At 38.1% G+C, this 17,728-nt stretch overlaps 2 protein-coding genes across 3 annotated transcripts in view; one reads left to right on the top strand and one right to left on the bottom strand.

Annotated features, from left to right (window-relative positions):
* The first annotated feature begins 207 nt into the window (after positions 1-207).
* LOC126470541 (proteoglycan 4-like) lies at positions 208-7,951 on the top strand. Its single transcript, XM_050098472.1, has 3 exons — positions 208-302; positions 2,311-3,711; positions 4,785-7,951. The coding sequence occupies exon 2, from the start codon at positions 2,349-2,351 to the stop codon at positions 3,567-3,569; it is 1,221 nt and encodes a 406-aa protein (XP_049954429.1). The 5' UTR covers positions 208-302; positions 2,311-2,348; the 3' UTR covers positions 3,570-3,711; positions 4,785-7,951.
* Positions 7,952-15,397: 7,446 nt separating this feature from the next.
* The window catches only part of LOC126470540 (probable H/ACA ribonucleoprotein complex subunit 1), a 72,861-nt gene continuing 70,530 nt past the window's right edge, over positions 15,398-17,728 (bottom strand). For both annotated transcript variants that reach the window (XM_050098470.1, XM_050098471.1), the window contains exon 5: positions 15,398-15,938. In XM_050098470.1, coding sequence (XP_049954427.1) covers positions 15,612-15,938 — 327 coding nt within the window. In that variant the 3' untranslated portion in view covers positions 15,398-15,611. The remainder of the gene's footprint in view (positions 15,939-17,728) is intronic.

The following is a 17,728-nucleotide window of genomic DNA, read 5'->3' as shown; positions in this document are numbered from 1 at the left end:
ATTATAGTCATACACACTGTACTATTAAAATAACGCATTTCTCCGCACGATATATATTTGTACGTCATACAATCGCCTGAATGTATAAACAAATATAAAACATTTATGTTCGACGACAGCTTGTGCACTTCTGTCGAGGTTCACAATGGGAAGTACTATATCTTTCTACTGTTATCTTTGAGAATTCCTCTTGCTCTCCCCGCCCACCCCCGAACTACAGTGTTTAAAAGTACCTGTTGTCGCTTCCATCGATCAGTAGGCGGTGGACGTTGGAAGCTGATGTATGCTGAGGGCAAGTGCAGGTACGTCAGTGAGGTGTGGTGTTTAATTTCGTTTTGTTGTGGCGGGGTGAACACTGTTTGTTTTCAGTTTTCCTATCCGTACTATATAATAATTTTCTTCTTTTAGGGATTGTTAGGATGTGAACTTGGATGTGCTGAACCAATTTTGATTGTAGGGTTATACATTTGCCCATGTATGAATACGATAATTGTATTGCCACTGATAAAGTAAAGAACAACACGAAAGTACCTTAAACACTTTCTTTTTTGTTAACTACTACTTCAACTGTTAATTTCTGGCGTAATTTGTCGTCGCAGATGTACCGGTATTTTGGCGCGTACATGCGCATTTTCAATAACAATGTGTAATTTTTAATTGCCTAAGGATAGCATTCACTTTTTCTTAAGGATAGCGTTAATTTAGTTAGCTTTGATCACCAAGTGTCCGCTTAGAATAATGTTTACAGGAAACCCGTGGATTCGAGAGTGCAAAGCTACTTAAGGTAAGAACGCATATAGTTTGCTCTTGAGAATCTTATATTTTTAAGATTTGCAGCTTTTAATATGGCCAGAACAAAGATATCTAATTGTCCGTGCTGCTACACATAACGCGCTTTGATCTTAGACCGCTTTCGCTTAAATGTTTGTTTTCCACCTGTTAGTTTTTCTCCGTCTGGACGGTTCTATTACGGTGTGCCGAGAGTTTACAGTTGAAATCGTACGAGAGTTATTATGTATATACGGTTTTACCCTCTTTTGTCGTAAGGAACGGGTATTTAAATCAATACCTCGTAGTATCATCTTTCCTTTTCCACCATTTGTGTAAATGTGCGGTGGCTTTGCAATAAGTGGGATGGTAGAGATTTTTTTTTTCCCCGCTGAAGTGGACGGTTGTGTTGAGAATCCTGAGTGAGCCACACTGAACCGAACCACTGATTTGTTGCTACTGAAACTGCGTCAACAACAGTAACTTAAGTAATCTGTTTCTTGTAGTACAGTGCTCCTTATTAAATTTTAGAAAATGTGAATTTTTTCGAAACTTAGCAGTTCAACGCTGATAATTTAAAACTCTCTTGACAAAAATTCCAAATGACGTACGTGTATATAGCTCCCATATGATCGTTAGCGCACTTCATTACGCTCATGGTACACTGGTCATTGTCATTTATAATGAATGCCTATTTATTAGTCATCAGTCATTGTATGTAAGAAAATGTATAGATTTGGAAACCATATTTTCAGATCTATGTATATATTGTGTCATTTATGTCATATAAATATAGCTTCACTTTCTTTGTCAACTTTAAGTTCTTGCTGCACCGGATTACTGTTTTGTTGCTGCACGGTAAGTTTACATTTCGATGTACGACATGAACTCGACTTGTAATAACAAAATTAGTCTCTCTCTCTCTCTCTCTCTCTCTCTCTCTCTCTCTCTCCCTCTGTGTGCGTGTGTGTGTGTGTGCGTGTGTGTGTGTGTGCGTGTGCGTGTGTGTGTGTGTGTGTGGGCGCGCGCGCGCGCGCGCGCGCGCGCGCGGCATTTTTCTTTCTTCTGTGCGTCCATAAAGCTAGTGTTGCTATATGTGCGCAGTAAGCGTTGTTCAGTCTATGAGGTGGTCAGTTTTTCTTCAGTTAACTGGGGAACAGGTAAGCATGTTATTTGAAACAAAACTCTAACTTGACACGCAAAACGGGCCAATAAAGTACTAGCACATTGATATTATACCCCTGGTAAGAGTGTTTTAGTGTGTGAAATGATGCGCTACAATCATCATAACTATCAAGAACTAGTTTCTTCAATGTTATCGATTCTTTATTTGGTACCAGTATTTCAGAGTACGTGTGATGCAGTAGGTTAGTGTGGATGTGACTGCTATTTTAGATATATTAAACTATGCCCAAACAATAAGTAGTGGAATGCTAATTCTGAATTTGTTAATAATTACTCATTCAAGCCAATAATGCAGTATTAGATTTATGTTATGTAGTCTGTTAAATGTGTCTCATGGTCTCCATAATTTTATTCCAGGTTGCAATAACAGAGGCAACTAACCCTGCCACAATAAGATGGCAGCCTCACAGACAGGTTTGTCTGCAAGTGTATCAACAGCAAAAACTGATCAATCTGAGGATAATGAGGCTAAGGAAGATCAGAAAACACACACACAAAGTGCTGAAACAAAAGAGCATGGCTCAGAATCTACATATCACGAAAACCCTAACCAGGAGTCAAAAAATGTCAATACACCGGAAAACAAAGAAACTGGGCTAGAAGAAAAATTGACCAGTGAAGATAATAAGGAGACTACCAAGTTAGGTGAAATGGAATCTAAGTCACTATCAGAAGTTCATGATACTAAAGCCAGTACAGATCTTGACAGTGATGACAGAAAGTTAGTAGGTGATAACCATAGCAAAACAAAATCAGTTGGAGGTGGTGAAACTATAAAACAAGCTGAAAGTTCAGAAAGTAAGACAGCCCTCAGCTTAGAGACCACAAAGGATGACAGTGAGGAAGCATCTGTGTCAGCAAGGAATATAGAAAGCAAGGAGACAGAGGATGATACAAAGAAGATTCCAGATGACAAACATTCAGAAAAGGAGGTGGGCGAGGATCCTAAAGACAGCCCAGCAGGGATTTCAGATGGTAAGACAGAGAGAACTGCTGGTGCAGAAAAGAGTTCTGAAACCCCAGGAGATAAAGGGGGAGAGGATACTGCACCTAGTAAAGATGATGGAATAAAGAGTGACATACAGAATGTTGCTGCAGATGAAGACACAGTTAGCAAAGATGCAGGGGTAGCTGTAGGAACTGAAAGTCAAATCACGGAAACTCCAGAGAATAAGGGAGCTGATAATGTTGTGGGTATGGCAGATGACAAAGATGAGGTGTGCGCAAAGAAAAGCGATGACACATCTGCAGCTGATAATAAAGAAGCCACTGAACAGACAAAAGACGACAAGAATGAACCTGGCAAGGAGCCTGATGCAGAGCCAGAAGAACCCCTAGTACCTAAAATTCCAAATGGTGTTGCTTCAAAAGGTAAAGGCAGACGCAAAGGGACTCCAAAGAGAGCAGTACCAGATGATACACCTGAACCATCTACATCGTCTGCTGAAACAAAGTCTACACGAACACAACCAGCTAAGAAGGAAACTGCACAGCCATCATCTAAAAAGCGAAAGGCACCAGAAGAACAACGTGCACAACCGACAAGGCGCAGCAAACGCAGGAAGGTCCACGGCTGGGGAGCAAAGCGCAAAACCAGATCTCTTAGAGATCAATGATATGTGGAGGAGTCGAGTGCTCACGCATCGGATGACAGTGAGCCGACTGACAGTGAAAAGGACACTGAAACAACCTCAGATGTATCAATGACTGGCACTTCTCAGAAAACCTTGTGAGAGCACTGGATGTACTAAATTTTAGGTAAGGCAGCTGTGTTCCAAAAAGTATTCAGATTAATACTCAGGTTCTTGAATGTATTCTCTTCGTGAAATACCCAGTCAACTTTTAGTTTGTATAATTTCATTTCTGTTTGTCTCCTGGAAGCAAGTATTGCCATATATTCCCATTTGTGAGTTGGTAGCTATGTAAGTTTGTACTTTTATAACAACAATGATTAAGGTTTGATGATTTATAACTGTGCAGTGCGAGAACTATGTGGGATGTTTGTTGGTTCCCCATTGTGGATATAGCAGTTCAACAGTGTTGTAGAAAAATTAATTTTCCAAATTAATTGTTGTTTACAACTTTTCATGTTCTTTAATTGGATTTTGCTAGTGGAAGAGAAAGCATCATTGGTAGCAATTATTGACATCTTCAAGAACGTAAACTGCTAAACCAACTGCTCAAAAAGCTGCTGTCCACTGCTAATGACAATTAGATCTTTTAATTCTGTTTTTTTGCTATGTCGTGTGACACTTGGTCTCAGAACGGAGCATTGTTACCAGCACTATTATTATGTAAGCCTGTCTTAACATGTTACAGGTCCCTCAACTTTTTGAGGTATATCACGTTTCTCATGGTCCTCCTCTTCCCGTTGCCATGACGTTTTTTTATATTACAATATCAGTGTTACTGTGGACATAGCTGTTCTTTTCTTCATTCTTTTATAGTACGTCAAACCATTTACCAAGTATGCAGGATGAGGAGGTTGTACTTTCTTATCTTCAGCTTCCTGAATATGTAACTGCAGATCCCCCCCCCCCCCCCCCCCACACACACACACACACACACACACACACACACAGGTGACACCTACCTATAAAAATTCATCCTGCCTTTCTAGGAGAGCCACCAATTTGCCCTGGCAGACAGTTATTTTCTGTGACAATGAAGAGATGTATTTTGACCTACTGCAAGCAGTTATACTTTTAACATTTAGTATTTAAGAAGCATGTTTGAATTAATCGTACCATTTCCTCATAATACAAGGCTTAAAATTAATAAATGAAAGAGCATCTTCCTGAAGATCAAGTTACAAACAATTTTTTTTCCAGGTTGCAACTGTGTCAGATGGCTGATAAAGATGTGGAAGTTGTAATTGGCAATGAGTAAGTGGTGAACCAATATGAATGGGTATGGCGGGACTAAAAAGTGAAACTGAACTGAAGCCACAAAGGAAGCTTCTGAAGAAAGCAGAGTATCAAACCATGTCTTTAGTATTTACATTTCAATGTTCTGAAGATTTATTTGTGTACTGTGAAGAAAGTTGTGTCTGAAGATGGCTGGTGACACTTTAGCCAGAGGTTCCACATTTTTGTTTGAATTTTATGAAAGTTAAATAATATTTTTTCTGTCTGAAGATGACAGGTATAGAGAGTCGGTGATGATGACAGGTAGATACTTTCGGTGATAACTTCTTATATGCAAATATTTACTATACTTCCTAGGTGGCAGTAAACTGTCTGTGTACAGGGTGTAACTAAATTCCCTTTACAGACTTTGAGGACAGGTTCTTTACACTAAAAAGTCTAGTATACATGGGCTCTAAGGTGCATACTTTAGAAGCTATAAACACATTTTCATTTTCAATACTATGAAAAATGTCTCTGATACTGCAAGGTCTTTGTTTTTCATATTTTAAGATGAGGTAGAATGGACCAGAACATTAGAAAACAATTTCAGCAAACATAGATTGTAAAATGCATACCGTAAGAGCTATGTGCACACTTGTTCATCTTCACTACTGTGAAACATTTCTTCTATTGAACAAGTGCCCACAGCTCTTAATATGCATGATAGAGCCCATGTTTACTCGACTTTATTATTTTGGTATAAGGAACCTGCCCTCGAGGACTGTAAAGGGAATTTAGTTACACCCTATATATTTTTACCCCTCATCTTTTATTTGTCTTGCTATATCTCATTTGGCCCATAGTCATCAATAACTTAATTGCCTAACTTTTGAATAGCTGAGCTACAGCCCTCCATTTCATTGGGCAGTCAAGTCATCTGTCACCTGGTATGTATAAATTTGGATCATGTTTATATAGTTGAATGTTTTCATTTGATTTCACTAACAATAGATTTACGGAAGACGAACATTATTGATGTATCTGTAATGCTGTTAAGAGCTACAGCTAATTTATCAATATATTGAATGTTGTAATTGGAAAATTGTGAAGATATATGTGCAAAATATAAAGAAATTATTTCTGTGTGTATAATGCTGACAAGTATAGCAGCCACTCCATGTATTTAAATGTTTTAATGTGAATTTTGTGAGAATGTAACTGTGAAGTAGTCAAAACTCCAGCTGTTTCTGCACATTTGTTTGTGTCACTTTTGAAAGACTGTTTTACTGTTCTATAAGAGCATCAAGTTTAGTTACATAGCCATGCATTATTGTGACATATATGAAAATCACCATTTCAGTGTAACAGCATTGAAGAATTGAATGTCTTACAGTTGTACAAAAATGTACATAATATCTGTGGGTAAGAAATTTGCTGTCAGCTGTGACTAACTAACGTAATAATGCAGCCATCATTTGAGTTCAAGACAGTAAGGAAATGAAATATTACTTTAAGAGTATAGTTTTTCGCAGCAGCAGGATATAATTTGGCCTGCTGAAATGTAATCACCAGGCGATGAAGTTGATCACTAGAGATGGACAAATATGATGCAACAGAAATTCAAGGTGAAGCATTTATTTGTGAAGTATTACTTGTTTAGTAACCAACGGCATTGCTTCGCTGGCGCGACTGGTTCCTGCCCCAGTGACCAGCAAGCAACGTTGGCCCCTGTCAGTACCTGGATGGGTGACTGTAAACCCCCCCCCCCCCCCCCCTTCCGTTTAGTGGCTGGCAGCCAATTCCAAATTCCTAATAAGTAAAGAAGTAAAGTGTTACCAATTGTGATTTAGTTATTAAAATTATTTGTGGCCACTGGAGTATCAGATTTGTCCTCTCAATTTTGGATTTCTCTGTAAGGGAAAGGCTTGGTACTAATCTGATGGTGAATATCCCATGAAAACTGTTTTGTGTTGGAACTTTGTACTTCAGGACGTTATATGTACTTTTCTTCCCCTGAACTACTTAATCTCACTGATTTATTTTTTCATATGGCATCTGATTCACTTTAAGACCACATCATGTTGTAGAGCTCTGCCAAATGTGATGTCACTTATGGGCTGGTAGGTGGAACCTTAAGCAACTGGTGTGGTACAACAAAGCAAGGGAGTAGTATTTTCATTTATAAACTCTCACCTGATTTCATTTTAACTACAGCAAAGTGAAGATTTTACAGGTTTCTCAGATGTCTACTGTAGTGAATGACCAATTCATTGTTTATTGTATTCTGTGTTCAAAAAAGTAGCTTTTAGAAGATATTCATTATTTCTGTCATGATTGATTGGTGGTGTTAATGTCAAAGGTGCTTCAGAGAACAACTAAAATCGTTTTGTAAACAATGACTGTGTTTTATTAAATGGGCATTGAAGGTTTTGAAGAACTAACAGTTGTTTGAGAAGATAAAACCATGCATTCATTGTGAATTCATTAGTTGTATTTGAAGCAAAAGAATCTGCTTTCATTGAAATGATGATTGAGAAGATGCAAGAATGTGGGTGGTGAAATGATAATCATTATAAAAAAAACAACACATTTGCTACACAGTCCTTGGCTGATGTCAGACTGTGCAAATACAGAAAGTTATTAGCAGAAAGAAAATACAAATTTGAATTGTAAAGCTATTTTTTTAAAAAATAATTCTAACTGTACACTGAAAGCAAGCTAATTCATGGAGTAACTATTGTGAAACATTTATATATGATGATTTTCTGTACTTACTTTTCCTTAATTGCTTTGAATACCAATTTCACTTTATTTCACAAGTCTTAAAATTAGAGTTTAATTGTATATTTTTTTACGGCAGAAATAGATTATAAATTACTCATTACAATGTGTCAGTGATGGAGATGCCAGCTGAAACTCTTTCAAAAGGTGATACTCGATACATAACTTTCCAGGTAGAACAAGCACAGCAAGCAACCACTATAACCTGTATGTATCACATATTGACTGTGTGTTTTGTCTCGTAGCAGAAATGGTCTGTCTCGGTGTTAAATGTTTAAGATAAATACCATTTAAGTTGCTTACAAAATTGATGTATGCTATTCCTATGTTCATAATTTTGATATATGTGAAATAAACTATAAATGTAATTTCTGTGTGTGTTAATTTTCTTGGTTTTAATTCACTACAATTATCTTATAGAGGCTGTATATAAATTCAGCATATTAATTTATCGTGAAAGTAGAGTCATTACCATTGTTGAAGATGTTGATTACAAGTCAATAATGTATGTACGGGAGAACAACAAACAATTGTGGTTTGAAGTTTTAATGGAAAGGCCCTGGGTAAGAAAATGATTGCGACACAAATGATAAAGATATTGTTAAAAAGAAGTCCATTTCTTTTTCTACAGAAGACAAAGTTACATTCTGCCATTGTGAATGCATCAACAACTGGTATGCGCATATATATTTGGCAACAAATTGATATTCTCTTCATTTAATACAGAATGCAACAGCAGTTTCCTCAAGAAACAACAGGGGTGGCTGGTGATAAAACAAGCATGTAGGGAGTTCCATTTTGAAGGTGAGAGGGTCTGGCAGAGTTTGAATTTTAAGTCTGAAGAGGAAGTAGCTGTCACTGTTGCTCCCATATGGAGGAAGGTAATGGCAGGGAAGGATTAATTGTTTGCAAGGGGGTCAGTACTTTGTTGGTGGCAAAATGAGAAGTTACTTATCAGTGACTGCTTGTAAGTTAAATTGTATTCCCAACAGCAATATGAAATAGGCATGGAAATGGACCTGACTAGGATTATTGAGATGGTTATGAAGTTGTGGATATTGAAGTGTTTGCATTTTGGTGACTGGCTCTTCCACATCTATGATCTCAGGACCTTTCTTACACCAAATCCAATGCAGTTTACTGGAAGTAGTGGGTGGTTAAGTGAAATGTCAGGCCTGGCAGTTGGGTCATTGTTTTCTGAGGACAATGAGGTATCCACGGGGCTCAAATCAGTGACACAGACTGTGAAATGCATGGAAAGACTGAATTGTTACATAAAAATATGGTTGTTGTGACAATATGAGGACGGCAAATTATCATGTTGTGTTTCAATTCAGACATTGCACCTGTAACATACATGATACTCCACTTTGTTAAGTGGAATTATTTTCTTGAATATATGGACGTTTCCACTGATCATGTGGGACAGTAGACAGAACCAGGAAAGTGGATGTGTCAGATGAAATACAAATCACAAGAGCAGATTCTTGTGTCATAGCTCCACATTACCAGGCTGTTGAACAGTAAGCAGCATAAATACAAATCGATTATTCTTAATACATTAAAAACTTTGGATTCCTCAACTATGATTCAGGGTTTGTATTGCTGAGAGATTGATGTTGTGACAGTCTTCCTGTATCCATGCTCTCTCTCTGGATTCTGCAAAATGTGGGGTGTGTAGAGGTCCCCCAATGGTCCATGAACTCACATTGAAACTGCAAAATTCCCAGAGAGAGGTTAACAGCACAGTCCAAAAGTATGCACAGTATTCTTGTAAATGTACAATACATGCTCAATAGCACCAAGGTTAGATGGCCTTGAGAACACAGCAATTCTGAAGGATTTTACTGGGGAACTAGTAATGAAATTGACAAAAGTCTGGAAATTTGAAACATTTTAGTTGCTGCATTGGGTTGCTGACTGTTCCTGTCTCCAAAGGAATGATGTAGGGAAGGAAAATGATGCTCATGATCTGCAGGCAAATGTCTATATGGACACTCTGTGAAAACTGATGGCAAACATAGTATGAGGTATCAACTCATCAATGAGATTCTGATGCTCCCACACTGCCATGGTTACGTACCAAAATGTCCCAGAATTTATGAGTCAAAATAGCTTTCTTTCTTGTTTAAAGCACTGAGTGATGATAATCCTGTGCGCAGACTATTTTTCGTATCTGTAGTGCATGATTAATACAATTTATCATCTGAAGGTGACTTCTATATGTTATGGCGACTGTGACATGACTGCACACCTGCAAATCTTGTGAAAATGCTATTTTATTTGTGATACTTCAAAGAATGCATTTTTGACTGTGATGCTATAATACTTACATGAAACAGACATTCAAGCTGTGTTCAAATACCATTTTCACTTCCAAAAGTAGTGGCCTCGTATCAGTTATAGAGAACAGCTCTCAAGATAACACAACTGAAACGTAAATATTGCTTGAGAAGGTAAAGAGAGGAGGAATGTAGTATCTGGTGGCATATATCAGCTGGAAATGAGATAACTGCATTGCATTTCACTCCATTACTCGATACTGCATATACTGTAAGATATCTGTGATGGAATACGACCATCCAGTTTTTGCTGGACTTACCTGAAATCAACAATGCCATTATTCAAAGAACGAATTATCAGAGTATAAGCAGATGGAAGAAAGATATACCTTGTCGTAGCAAGTGCAAAAGCTCATTGAGAAAATTGACTTCCAAATATGAGGCATTTGAAACTGCAGCACAAGAAAGGATAGTAAATAATGAAATTTTACTTATTTCGAATAAACAATATAGTGCAAAAAAAGTGAATAAATTTGTAAGTGATCTGACAGTATACAGGGTGTGAAACTTAACTACACAGAGCTGCCACATCTGACAGCAACATTGGCTCTAACCCAGCAAGGCATAAAAGTCAAACTGAGTTTGGATCGCAAATCAGTACTTCCTTGCTGTTTCAGCTCTATGCCAGAGATCATCACTTGTAGTGGCTGGAGAGTGGTGGTGTAGCCATTTCTCAGCAGCCCATGTCCAGATGTTTCCTATGGGTGAGAGATCTGGAGAATGTGCAGTTGTGGATAGCAGTCTAACACCTTCCATGTCAAGGTCTGTCATGGAGACCTCAATGATAAGGCATAGTCACGGGCCTTAACATGTTAGAAGTGTAATGCCACATTACCGGCTTACCAAACCAGATATGATTGTGGTGTGTACCCAACAGCACCTCACAAAATTACACAATGTGATTCAAATGCAATTTGGTAACAACCGTTCTCTTCGGAGCCTCCAGAAATAGATACATCCACTCCATTTCAGTACGCAGAACCAGGACTCGTCTGAAAACATGAAGCAATGCCACATCTGTATCCAGTGTTGTGGATGGGTGCACTACTATTAGCATGTCTCTCTCTCTGGTGACACAACAAGAAAAACCGTAACAGTGGCTGCTGTGCTGACAGTCTGGTGTTACAGATGTCACGAGGACTGTGAGCATACTTGACTTGTTGCAGTCTAGCCCATTTCCAGGCTCAAAGTATGTGATGTGGCTATATTCTGCAACACAGCCTAGCAAACAATATGTGTGCCCTCTTGGGCACTAGTTGTGTTGGGGCTAATGAGATCCTGCACGACATCAAGTACGTTCCTCGCAAACCCATCAATTTCATATTTGCATGACAGTTTGGGGGATCTCAATCAACATGAGCAGCAATATCATAGAACAATAAACCACAAACTATAAAGGCCTAGATTCATTATATACAGTATTAAGATGACAGTAGTCTTAAATACTTATTGCAATTGTGCTAAATTGTCAATCATTTCTACATCCAATGTATGGAAGTACTTTTCACGGTATTTCGACATTTGTTGCATGCCGTCTTCTTCATGGCATTGCAATTTTAATGATTAAAGAATGGTTGGTACCTGGCAACAATCATGCTCTTTGCTGATCAGTCAAAATATAAACACCCTCATCTGTGGGAATGGATGTAGTTGGGCCCTGTGGAAAGTGCAAAATAGAACAATACTTTACAAAAAAAGGTTCCTTAATTAAATTTTGGAAAATTTAGAGGTAACACTAGTCAAACCAATCTCTATAAGAAAATCAAATTATATGTTCACTATGGTAAGGTCATTAAGACATTCGTTTCCCATGGTATTCCTTCACTCATTTTTAATGTACTTTAATATTGAAAAAGAATGTTCTCCAGTTCAGCTGGTGATCAGTAAATATGTAAGACTATTTCTACAGTTGGGAAACATGATTATGATCAATTTTCCATTAAAAGTTCATAGAACTGCAGTCCCAAGGGCTCATGCTTTTTGCTGTCATTAGCAGCAGCCACAATTGTTTTGTGCAGCTCAGCAAACTGTGCCAGTCTGTCACCTAGAATTTCTTCCAAATAATCTGGGTAAGCACTGATGATAATTGGAATTCCTTTTAAGATCTCTTCTGCTGCTAAAAGATGTAAAATCCTGAAGTATTCCAAATACACTAGCCACATGATTATACACTTCGATGTGTTTACCTAATGCCCATGGCACACTATCAATTTTGACCATAAACACCTGAATTTGAAAATGTTGACCAGGCGTTTGATTTTCTCCAACTTCAAGTGCAGCACAGCCACTGAAATGGCCGTACTTCGTATTTCAGTTATGCTGTCTTCCAGTCTGTTACGTACATTCTTCATAACTGGTCAGCTTAAATATCTGAAAATGTGGACCACATTGCCTGGACATACCTATGTAACGATTTATGAAGAGTGTATCCCATGTTAACATCTGGATCAGACAACTGCAGCAAAGTGCTTGCAAGCGTTCTAGGATTTCATTCCAAGCAAAAGTCATTATTCCCACTTCTAAATTCTCTAGCCTTGAAACTAGTCTGTAAGCCTGATTATGACACACTACCTTTTGATCCATGTTATTAGATGTCACCCAAAAGGAACTTCATAGCATCTGCTCAGACCAACCACCTCATTAGCGAACCTTTCCAAATTAGAAATTTTTGAGTTAGTTTATTTCAATGCTTTCAAAAGAAGACCCCCACTGACTGATAGAGGTGGGTAAGATGTGCAGAGGCTTTCAACAAAATCGAAGAAAAAGAATGTTTCTGTACAGCATTCTGCAGTGCACATGCCAACAAAATTTAATGGATGTGCAAAGCATGGAATGTGTTCTGTATATTTATTTACCTTCTTAATTCGTGCTTCTACGCCACTATATATTCCCACTCATGTTAGTGGTATTGTCGTAGCTTTGCCCATAACAATCTTTGATATCAATGTCATTTTCATTTTAAAAATCAAGTAAGCTTTGGGTGAGTTGCTCAGCAGTATGGCCTTCGATGCCCAAGAACCTTACAAATCTTTCGACTGGTTCCGATGACAGGACAGAGCACACCATCCGAGTCAGCAAGTCTGTGTGCGATATATCTGGAGTGAAATACACTGATACAGAATCGTATCTGCATCTCATAATTCCACAAGTAATATGATCCCACATGCTTGATGCAATTACATGGATAAATTCCTTGCATATTGTTTTTAACAAATATGAAGTATGTTCCTTCGCTTTCATTTCCATGTATATTTTTGTCAAGAAAAACATCAGATTTGGCTTTTAATTCCATTAAAGCTAAATAATTTTCACTATAAGGTGATCCAACAATTTTATACCAAAATGCAAAACCCCATTCTGCTACACAAGTTATAACTGCAATAATTCATTCTAAGAGAGTCTGCCAATACTTTAGTTGAGTCTCAGTTTGACTCACAGGTTGAGAATAGACATGTACATCCTTGTTTTTGCGAACTAACAACAAAATTATCACTTTTTTTGTAAAGTGCTTTCTTCGTGCTTTTCCAACAAAATATTTTCTTTCAGTCACCTAATCCATGTTTCATAGAACCTGACAAACCATCTGAATCTTAACTTCGCAAATGAAACAAATGTCCCCTTCAGACTCTGAATAACACAATCTCTCATGTGCATTTTCTTTGTTACATTATGCCTATGTGTGGAAAATTACTTTTGGCGAAATTATTGTACATTTTCATTGAACACAAAGGATTACTGTTAATATGTTACACTTCACTATTTCCATTTGCAATCCAATAATCACAATCAAAGCTGCGTGGCCATTCATCAGTTATTGTTGTTTTGCTTTTGACTTATAGAATATGTAATATCCTCAGACACATGATACTTTCCATCTCTCTTTGGCCTGAAGATGTCTCAGGGGCTAGACAGCTTGCCATGCTTTTTAACTTCTCTTTGATTGGACGTAACATGGCTGGGATGGGAAGACTTGCTATCTGTATGAGTTACAGAATCATTTTTAGAAAATTTGGCAACATTGGGAAGAGTTGCAGATCCTTATAAATGCTGTATGTTATAATGGGTCTACTGCCATCATCTATACAATGAGGCATAACTTCTATATTTTCTGCTTCAATTGCTTTAGAATCAGTAACATCATTCATAACACAAAGGGCTCACGTTTTTTGATGTAATAGTTTTTTTCCATTTAATATTTTGCTTTATTCTTTGCACTTCTAGGTGCATAGGGCTGGTTTTTATCTGTAGGCCTGCTGCTCATGGTGGCTACCTTGATCTGCACAGAACCATAGAAGGGAAAATAAATTACAAAATAAAATGGAATTCTACTAGTTCATCGTATAGCATTAAAAATGAGAATTATAATTTACAACCATTTTGTACTGAAGCCAGTGCTGGTTGGCTCCATCAGGTGTAAGAGCCAATAAATTCTCACAAGGGAGGAATAAAGCAATGAAATCAACTTTCTGAAACTACCTGCACTATGGACCATATAGTTAACAGGTATATTGGTGTCTCAAAAATGTTACAGTACAAGGGGAAAATTACAATATGAATAAGTCTCACACACATGACCATTGTCTCTCACTGCCAAGTCCAGCCTCGGTGGCCAGAGATTGTAGTCACATGTATGAGAGTTGTGCTTGTATGAATTTGTGTCTGTTTTGCCTACTTTAGAAGAAGGCCTTTTGGCCAAAAGCTACTTGTTTAGCAGTCTTTTTGTTGTGCCTGTCTGTGCCTCAACATCTCCATAATATGTCATAAAACTTACAGCAGAACACATACTAACATACAGTAAGTTTCAATGCAAGTTATGAGGTGAAAGTGATTAGAATGAGTAAATTCATTTCACAACTGGATCAGTTAACAAAACAAAATCACTGGCCATTCTCATACATATACTAGAAAACAGAGTGAGAAGGGTGTTAGTTCGATGTTCTCAACACTTCACTAGGCATCACAATCCAGGGCATGTCTATTGTTACGCTGTATCCTACACAGTACGCTGAAATTTCATCCAAACAATTTACAATAATACAACAGCTGCTTATTAGTTTTCACCACTTCTAGCTTTTCACTTCAGGGACTGAGTTACACTTAACCACTGCTAAGTAACAACATGACTGTTTATGTTAATTTATCAACATCTGTTTCCTTTTGTCTGACAGACACCTATGTTTTTGTTCTCAGTATTTATCTACTGAATTTTTGTGGCAGAAATACTTCTCCGATGACGTGTGGAATCCAGTGTGCAAGTTAGATTTTTGCAACAGTGAAATCCTCCATCTTATAGAGACCTATTTCTCTTATTAACCTTTGGGATACAGACACAGATGATATAAATAAAGAATACAAAAGTTTCCTAGCAATAAGTATTAGCTCTTATCACAAAGGTACCTTGCATGAAAGGTAACACAAAATGGCCACAGAAAAAAAGTACACACTTGTTTAACATGTAATTAAAATATTTAATTATCAGTTTTCACAATAAGCAGCGTTTCAATGTAGAATATCTTCAGTTCCACAACTGATTACCTTTTCTTTTTTTGAAGATATAGGTCAGTAAAGTCCACATTTTGATGGTTAATGGAAAGATGATTTATAAGTCCATTTTATATGAGAATTCTTTATGGTCTCCAGTTAATCACATTTGTAAAAGGGTTTCCTTTGTCAAAGACACAGAATCTTAACGACCCCAACCACCTCCCCCACGACCACCCCCGCCACGACCACCACCTCCACCCCAACCACCCCCTCCACGTCCACCACCTCCACCCCATCCACCCCCTCCACGTCCACCACCTCCACCCCAACCACGACCACCACCACCTCCACCTCCACGACCTCCACCACGTCCTCCAAAACCACCACGACCTCCAAAACCACCGCGTCCACTTCCTCTTCCACCTCGGCCTCCTCTGCTGCCACCTCTACCTCCCCTAGGATTAGGAGCACCTGGAGGTTGTGGCAGGAACCTTCGCAAAGGAAGCAGCTTTGCTGGGTCAATGTAGAACTGTAGACAAACACAGAAAACAAAATTTTATGCAAAGTCCAATACTTTTCACTGGAGAAGTGAAAAATAATGCCCATCATTTTCAACGGAAGTTGCATCCACTGCAATACTTTGACAAAACCGAATGAAAGATTCAAGAGACAAGATGACAAAATATTTACATTAAGGATAAACAATTTTGCAAAGCAATTTACTGGAATTATTAACTTAGTGTGGAGAGTAGTTTTGAATGGAAAGATATTCTCCATATTATGTGGGATTTTTATTATTTAATAAATAGAAATCTGTGAAACTCTTGAAGCTTGCAGAATGACCCGACTGCTTCAGCAATTTCTATCTTATGGTAGGTACAAGAGCATCAAAGAGATATCTGTCAAGAGGCGAGACTAATACGTGGTTCCTGAAGAGGAGCAGTAGCATTTTCAGTACCTTCAGAGGCAACAGACTGGATGATTGACTGAACTGGCTTTTTAACATTGGCCGACATGGCTGTGCTTTTTGGTGCTGCAATTGGCTGAAAGCTAAGGGAAACTAGAGCTGCTGAATGTATTGAGGACCTACAGCTCTACTGTATAGCTTAATGATAACATCCTCTTGAGTAATATATTTTGAAGGTAAAATAGTCCCCCATTCACACCTCCAAGCAGGTCTAATCAATTGGACGTCATCAAGAGAAACAAAGCTCGCATTCTACTGAATGGAACATGGAATGTTATTTCCTTAATTGTGTAGGTAGGTTAGAGAACTTCAAAAGAGAAATACACGTTAGATATTGTGAGATCCAGTAAGTGTGATGAGAGGAAGAATAGACTTCTGTCAGATGCATACAGAGTTTTCAGTACAAAAACTTCGTAGCTTTGAGAGATGTGGCGAATGCCACAGAGGATCAAATAAGCAAAACTTACAAGGTCCAGTTGAAATCCTTGCATAACACACGTGAAATCGAATTTAGGTGACAGAAGAAGAAAATACAAAAATGCAGCAAATGAAGGACTTTTTAGCATCTAAGGGGACACAAGGGAAGCAGGAGTTGGAAAGGGTTGTAGTCTATCTCCGATGTTATTTAATCTACACAATGAGCAAGAAGTACAGAAAATCAAAGAGAAATTCGGAAAGGAAATTAACATTTAAGAAGAAAAAATTAAAACTTTTTTGTTTATAAATGAAATTGTAGCTCTGTCACAGACAGCAAATTACTTGGAAGATCAACTAAGTGTAATGAAGTTTCTTGAAAAGATGTTATACACTGAGATGACGAAAGTCACAGAATACCTATTAATATCGTGTCGGACCACCTCCTGCCTGGTGTAGTGCAGCAACTCGGCATGGACTCAACAAGTTGTTTGAAGCCACCAGGAGAAATATTGAGCCATGCTGCCTCTATAGCCTTCCATAATAGCAAAATTATTGCCTGTGCAGGATTTTTTGCATGAACTGACCTCTCGACTATGTCCTATAAATGTTCAATGAGATTCATGAGGAGTAACCTGGGTGATCAAATCATTCACTTGAATAATCCAGAATGTTCTTGAAACTAATCATGAACAATTGTGGCCCACTGACATGGCACACTGTCATCCATAAAAATTCCATCGTTGTTTGCTGTAAGTGGTCTACAAGTAGCTGAACATAATCATTTCCACTCAATGATCGATTCAGTTGGACCTTAAGACTCAGTGCATTCCACATTAACACAGCCCGAACCATTTTGGAATCACCACCAGCTTGTACAGTGACTTGTTGACAAAATGGGTCTATGGCTTCATGGGATCTGTGCCACACACTAACCC

The sequence above is a fragment of the Schistocerca serialis genome, chromosome 3 (assembly GCF_023864345.2).
Source record: "Schistocerca serialis cubense isolate TAMUIC-IGC-003099 chromosome 3, iqSchSeri2.2, whole genome shotgun sequence".
In the NCBI taxonomy this organism is placed as follows: Eukaryota; Metazoa; Arthropoda; class Insecta; order Orthoptera; family Acrididae; genus Schistocerca; species Schistocerca serialis.
Note: the sequence above shows the minus strand (reverse complement) of the source record. Positions and strands in the feature narration are given on the sequence as shown.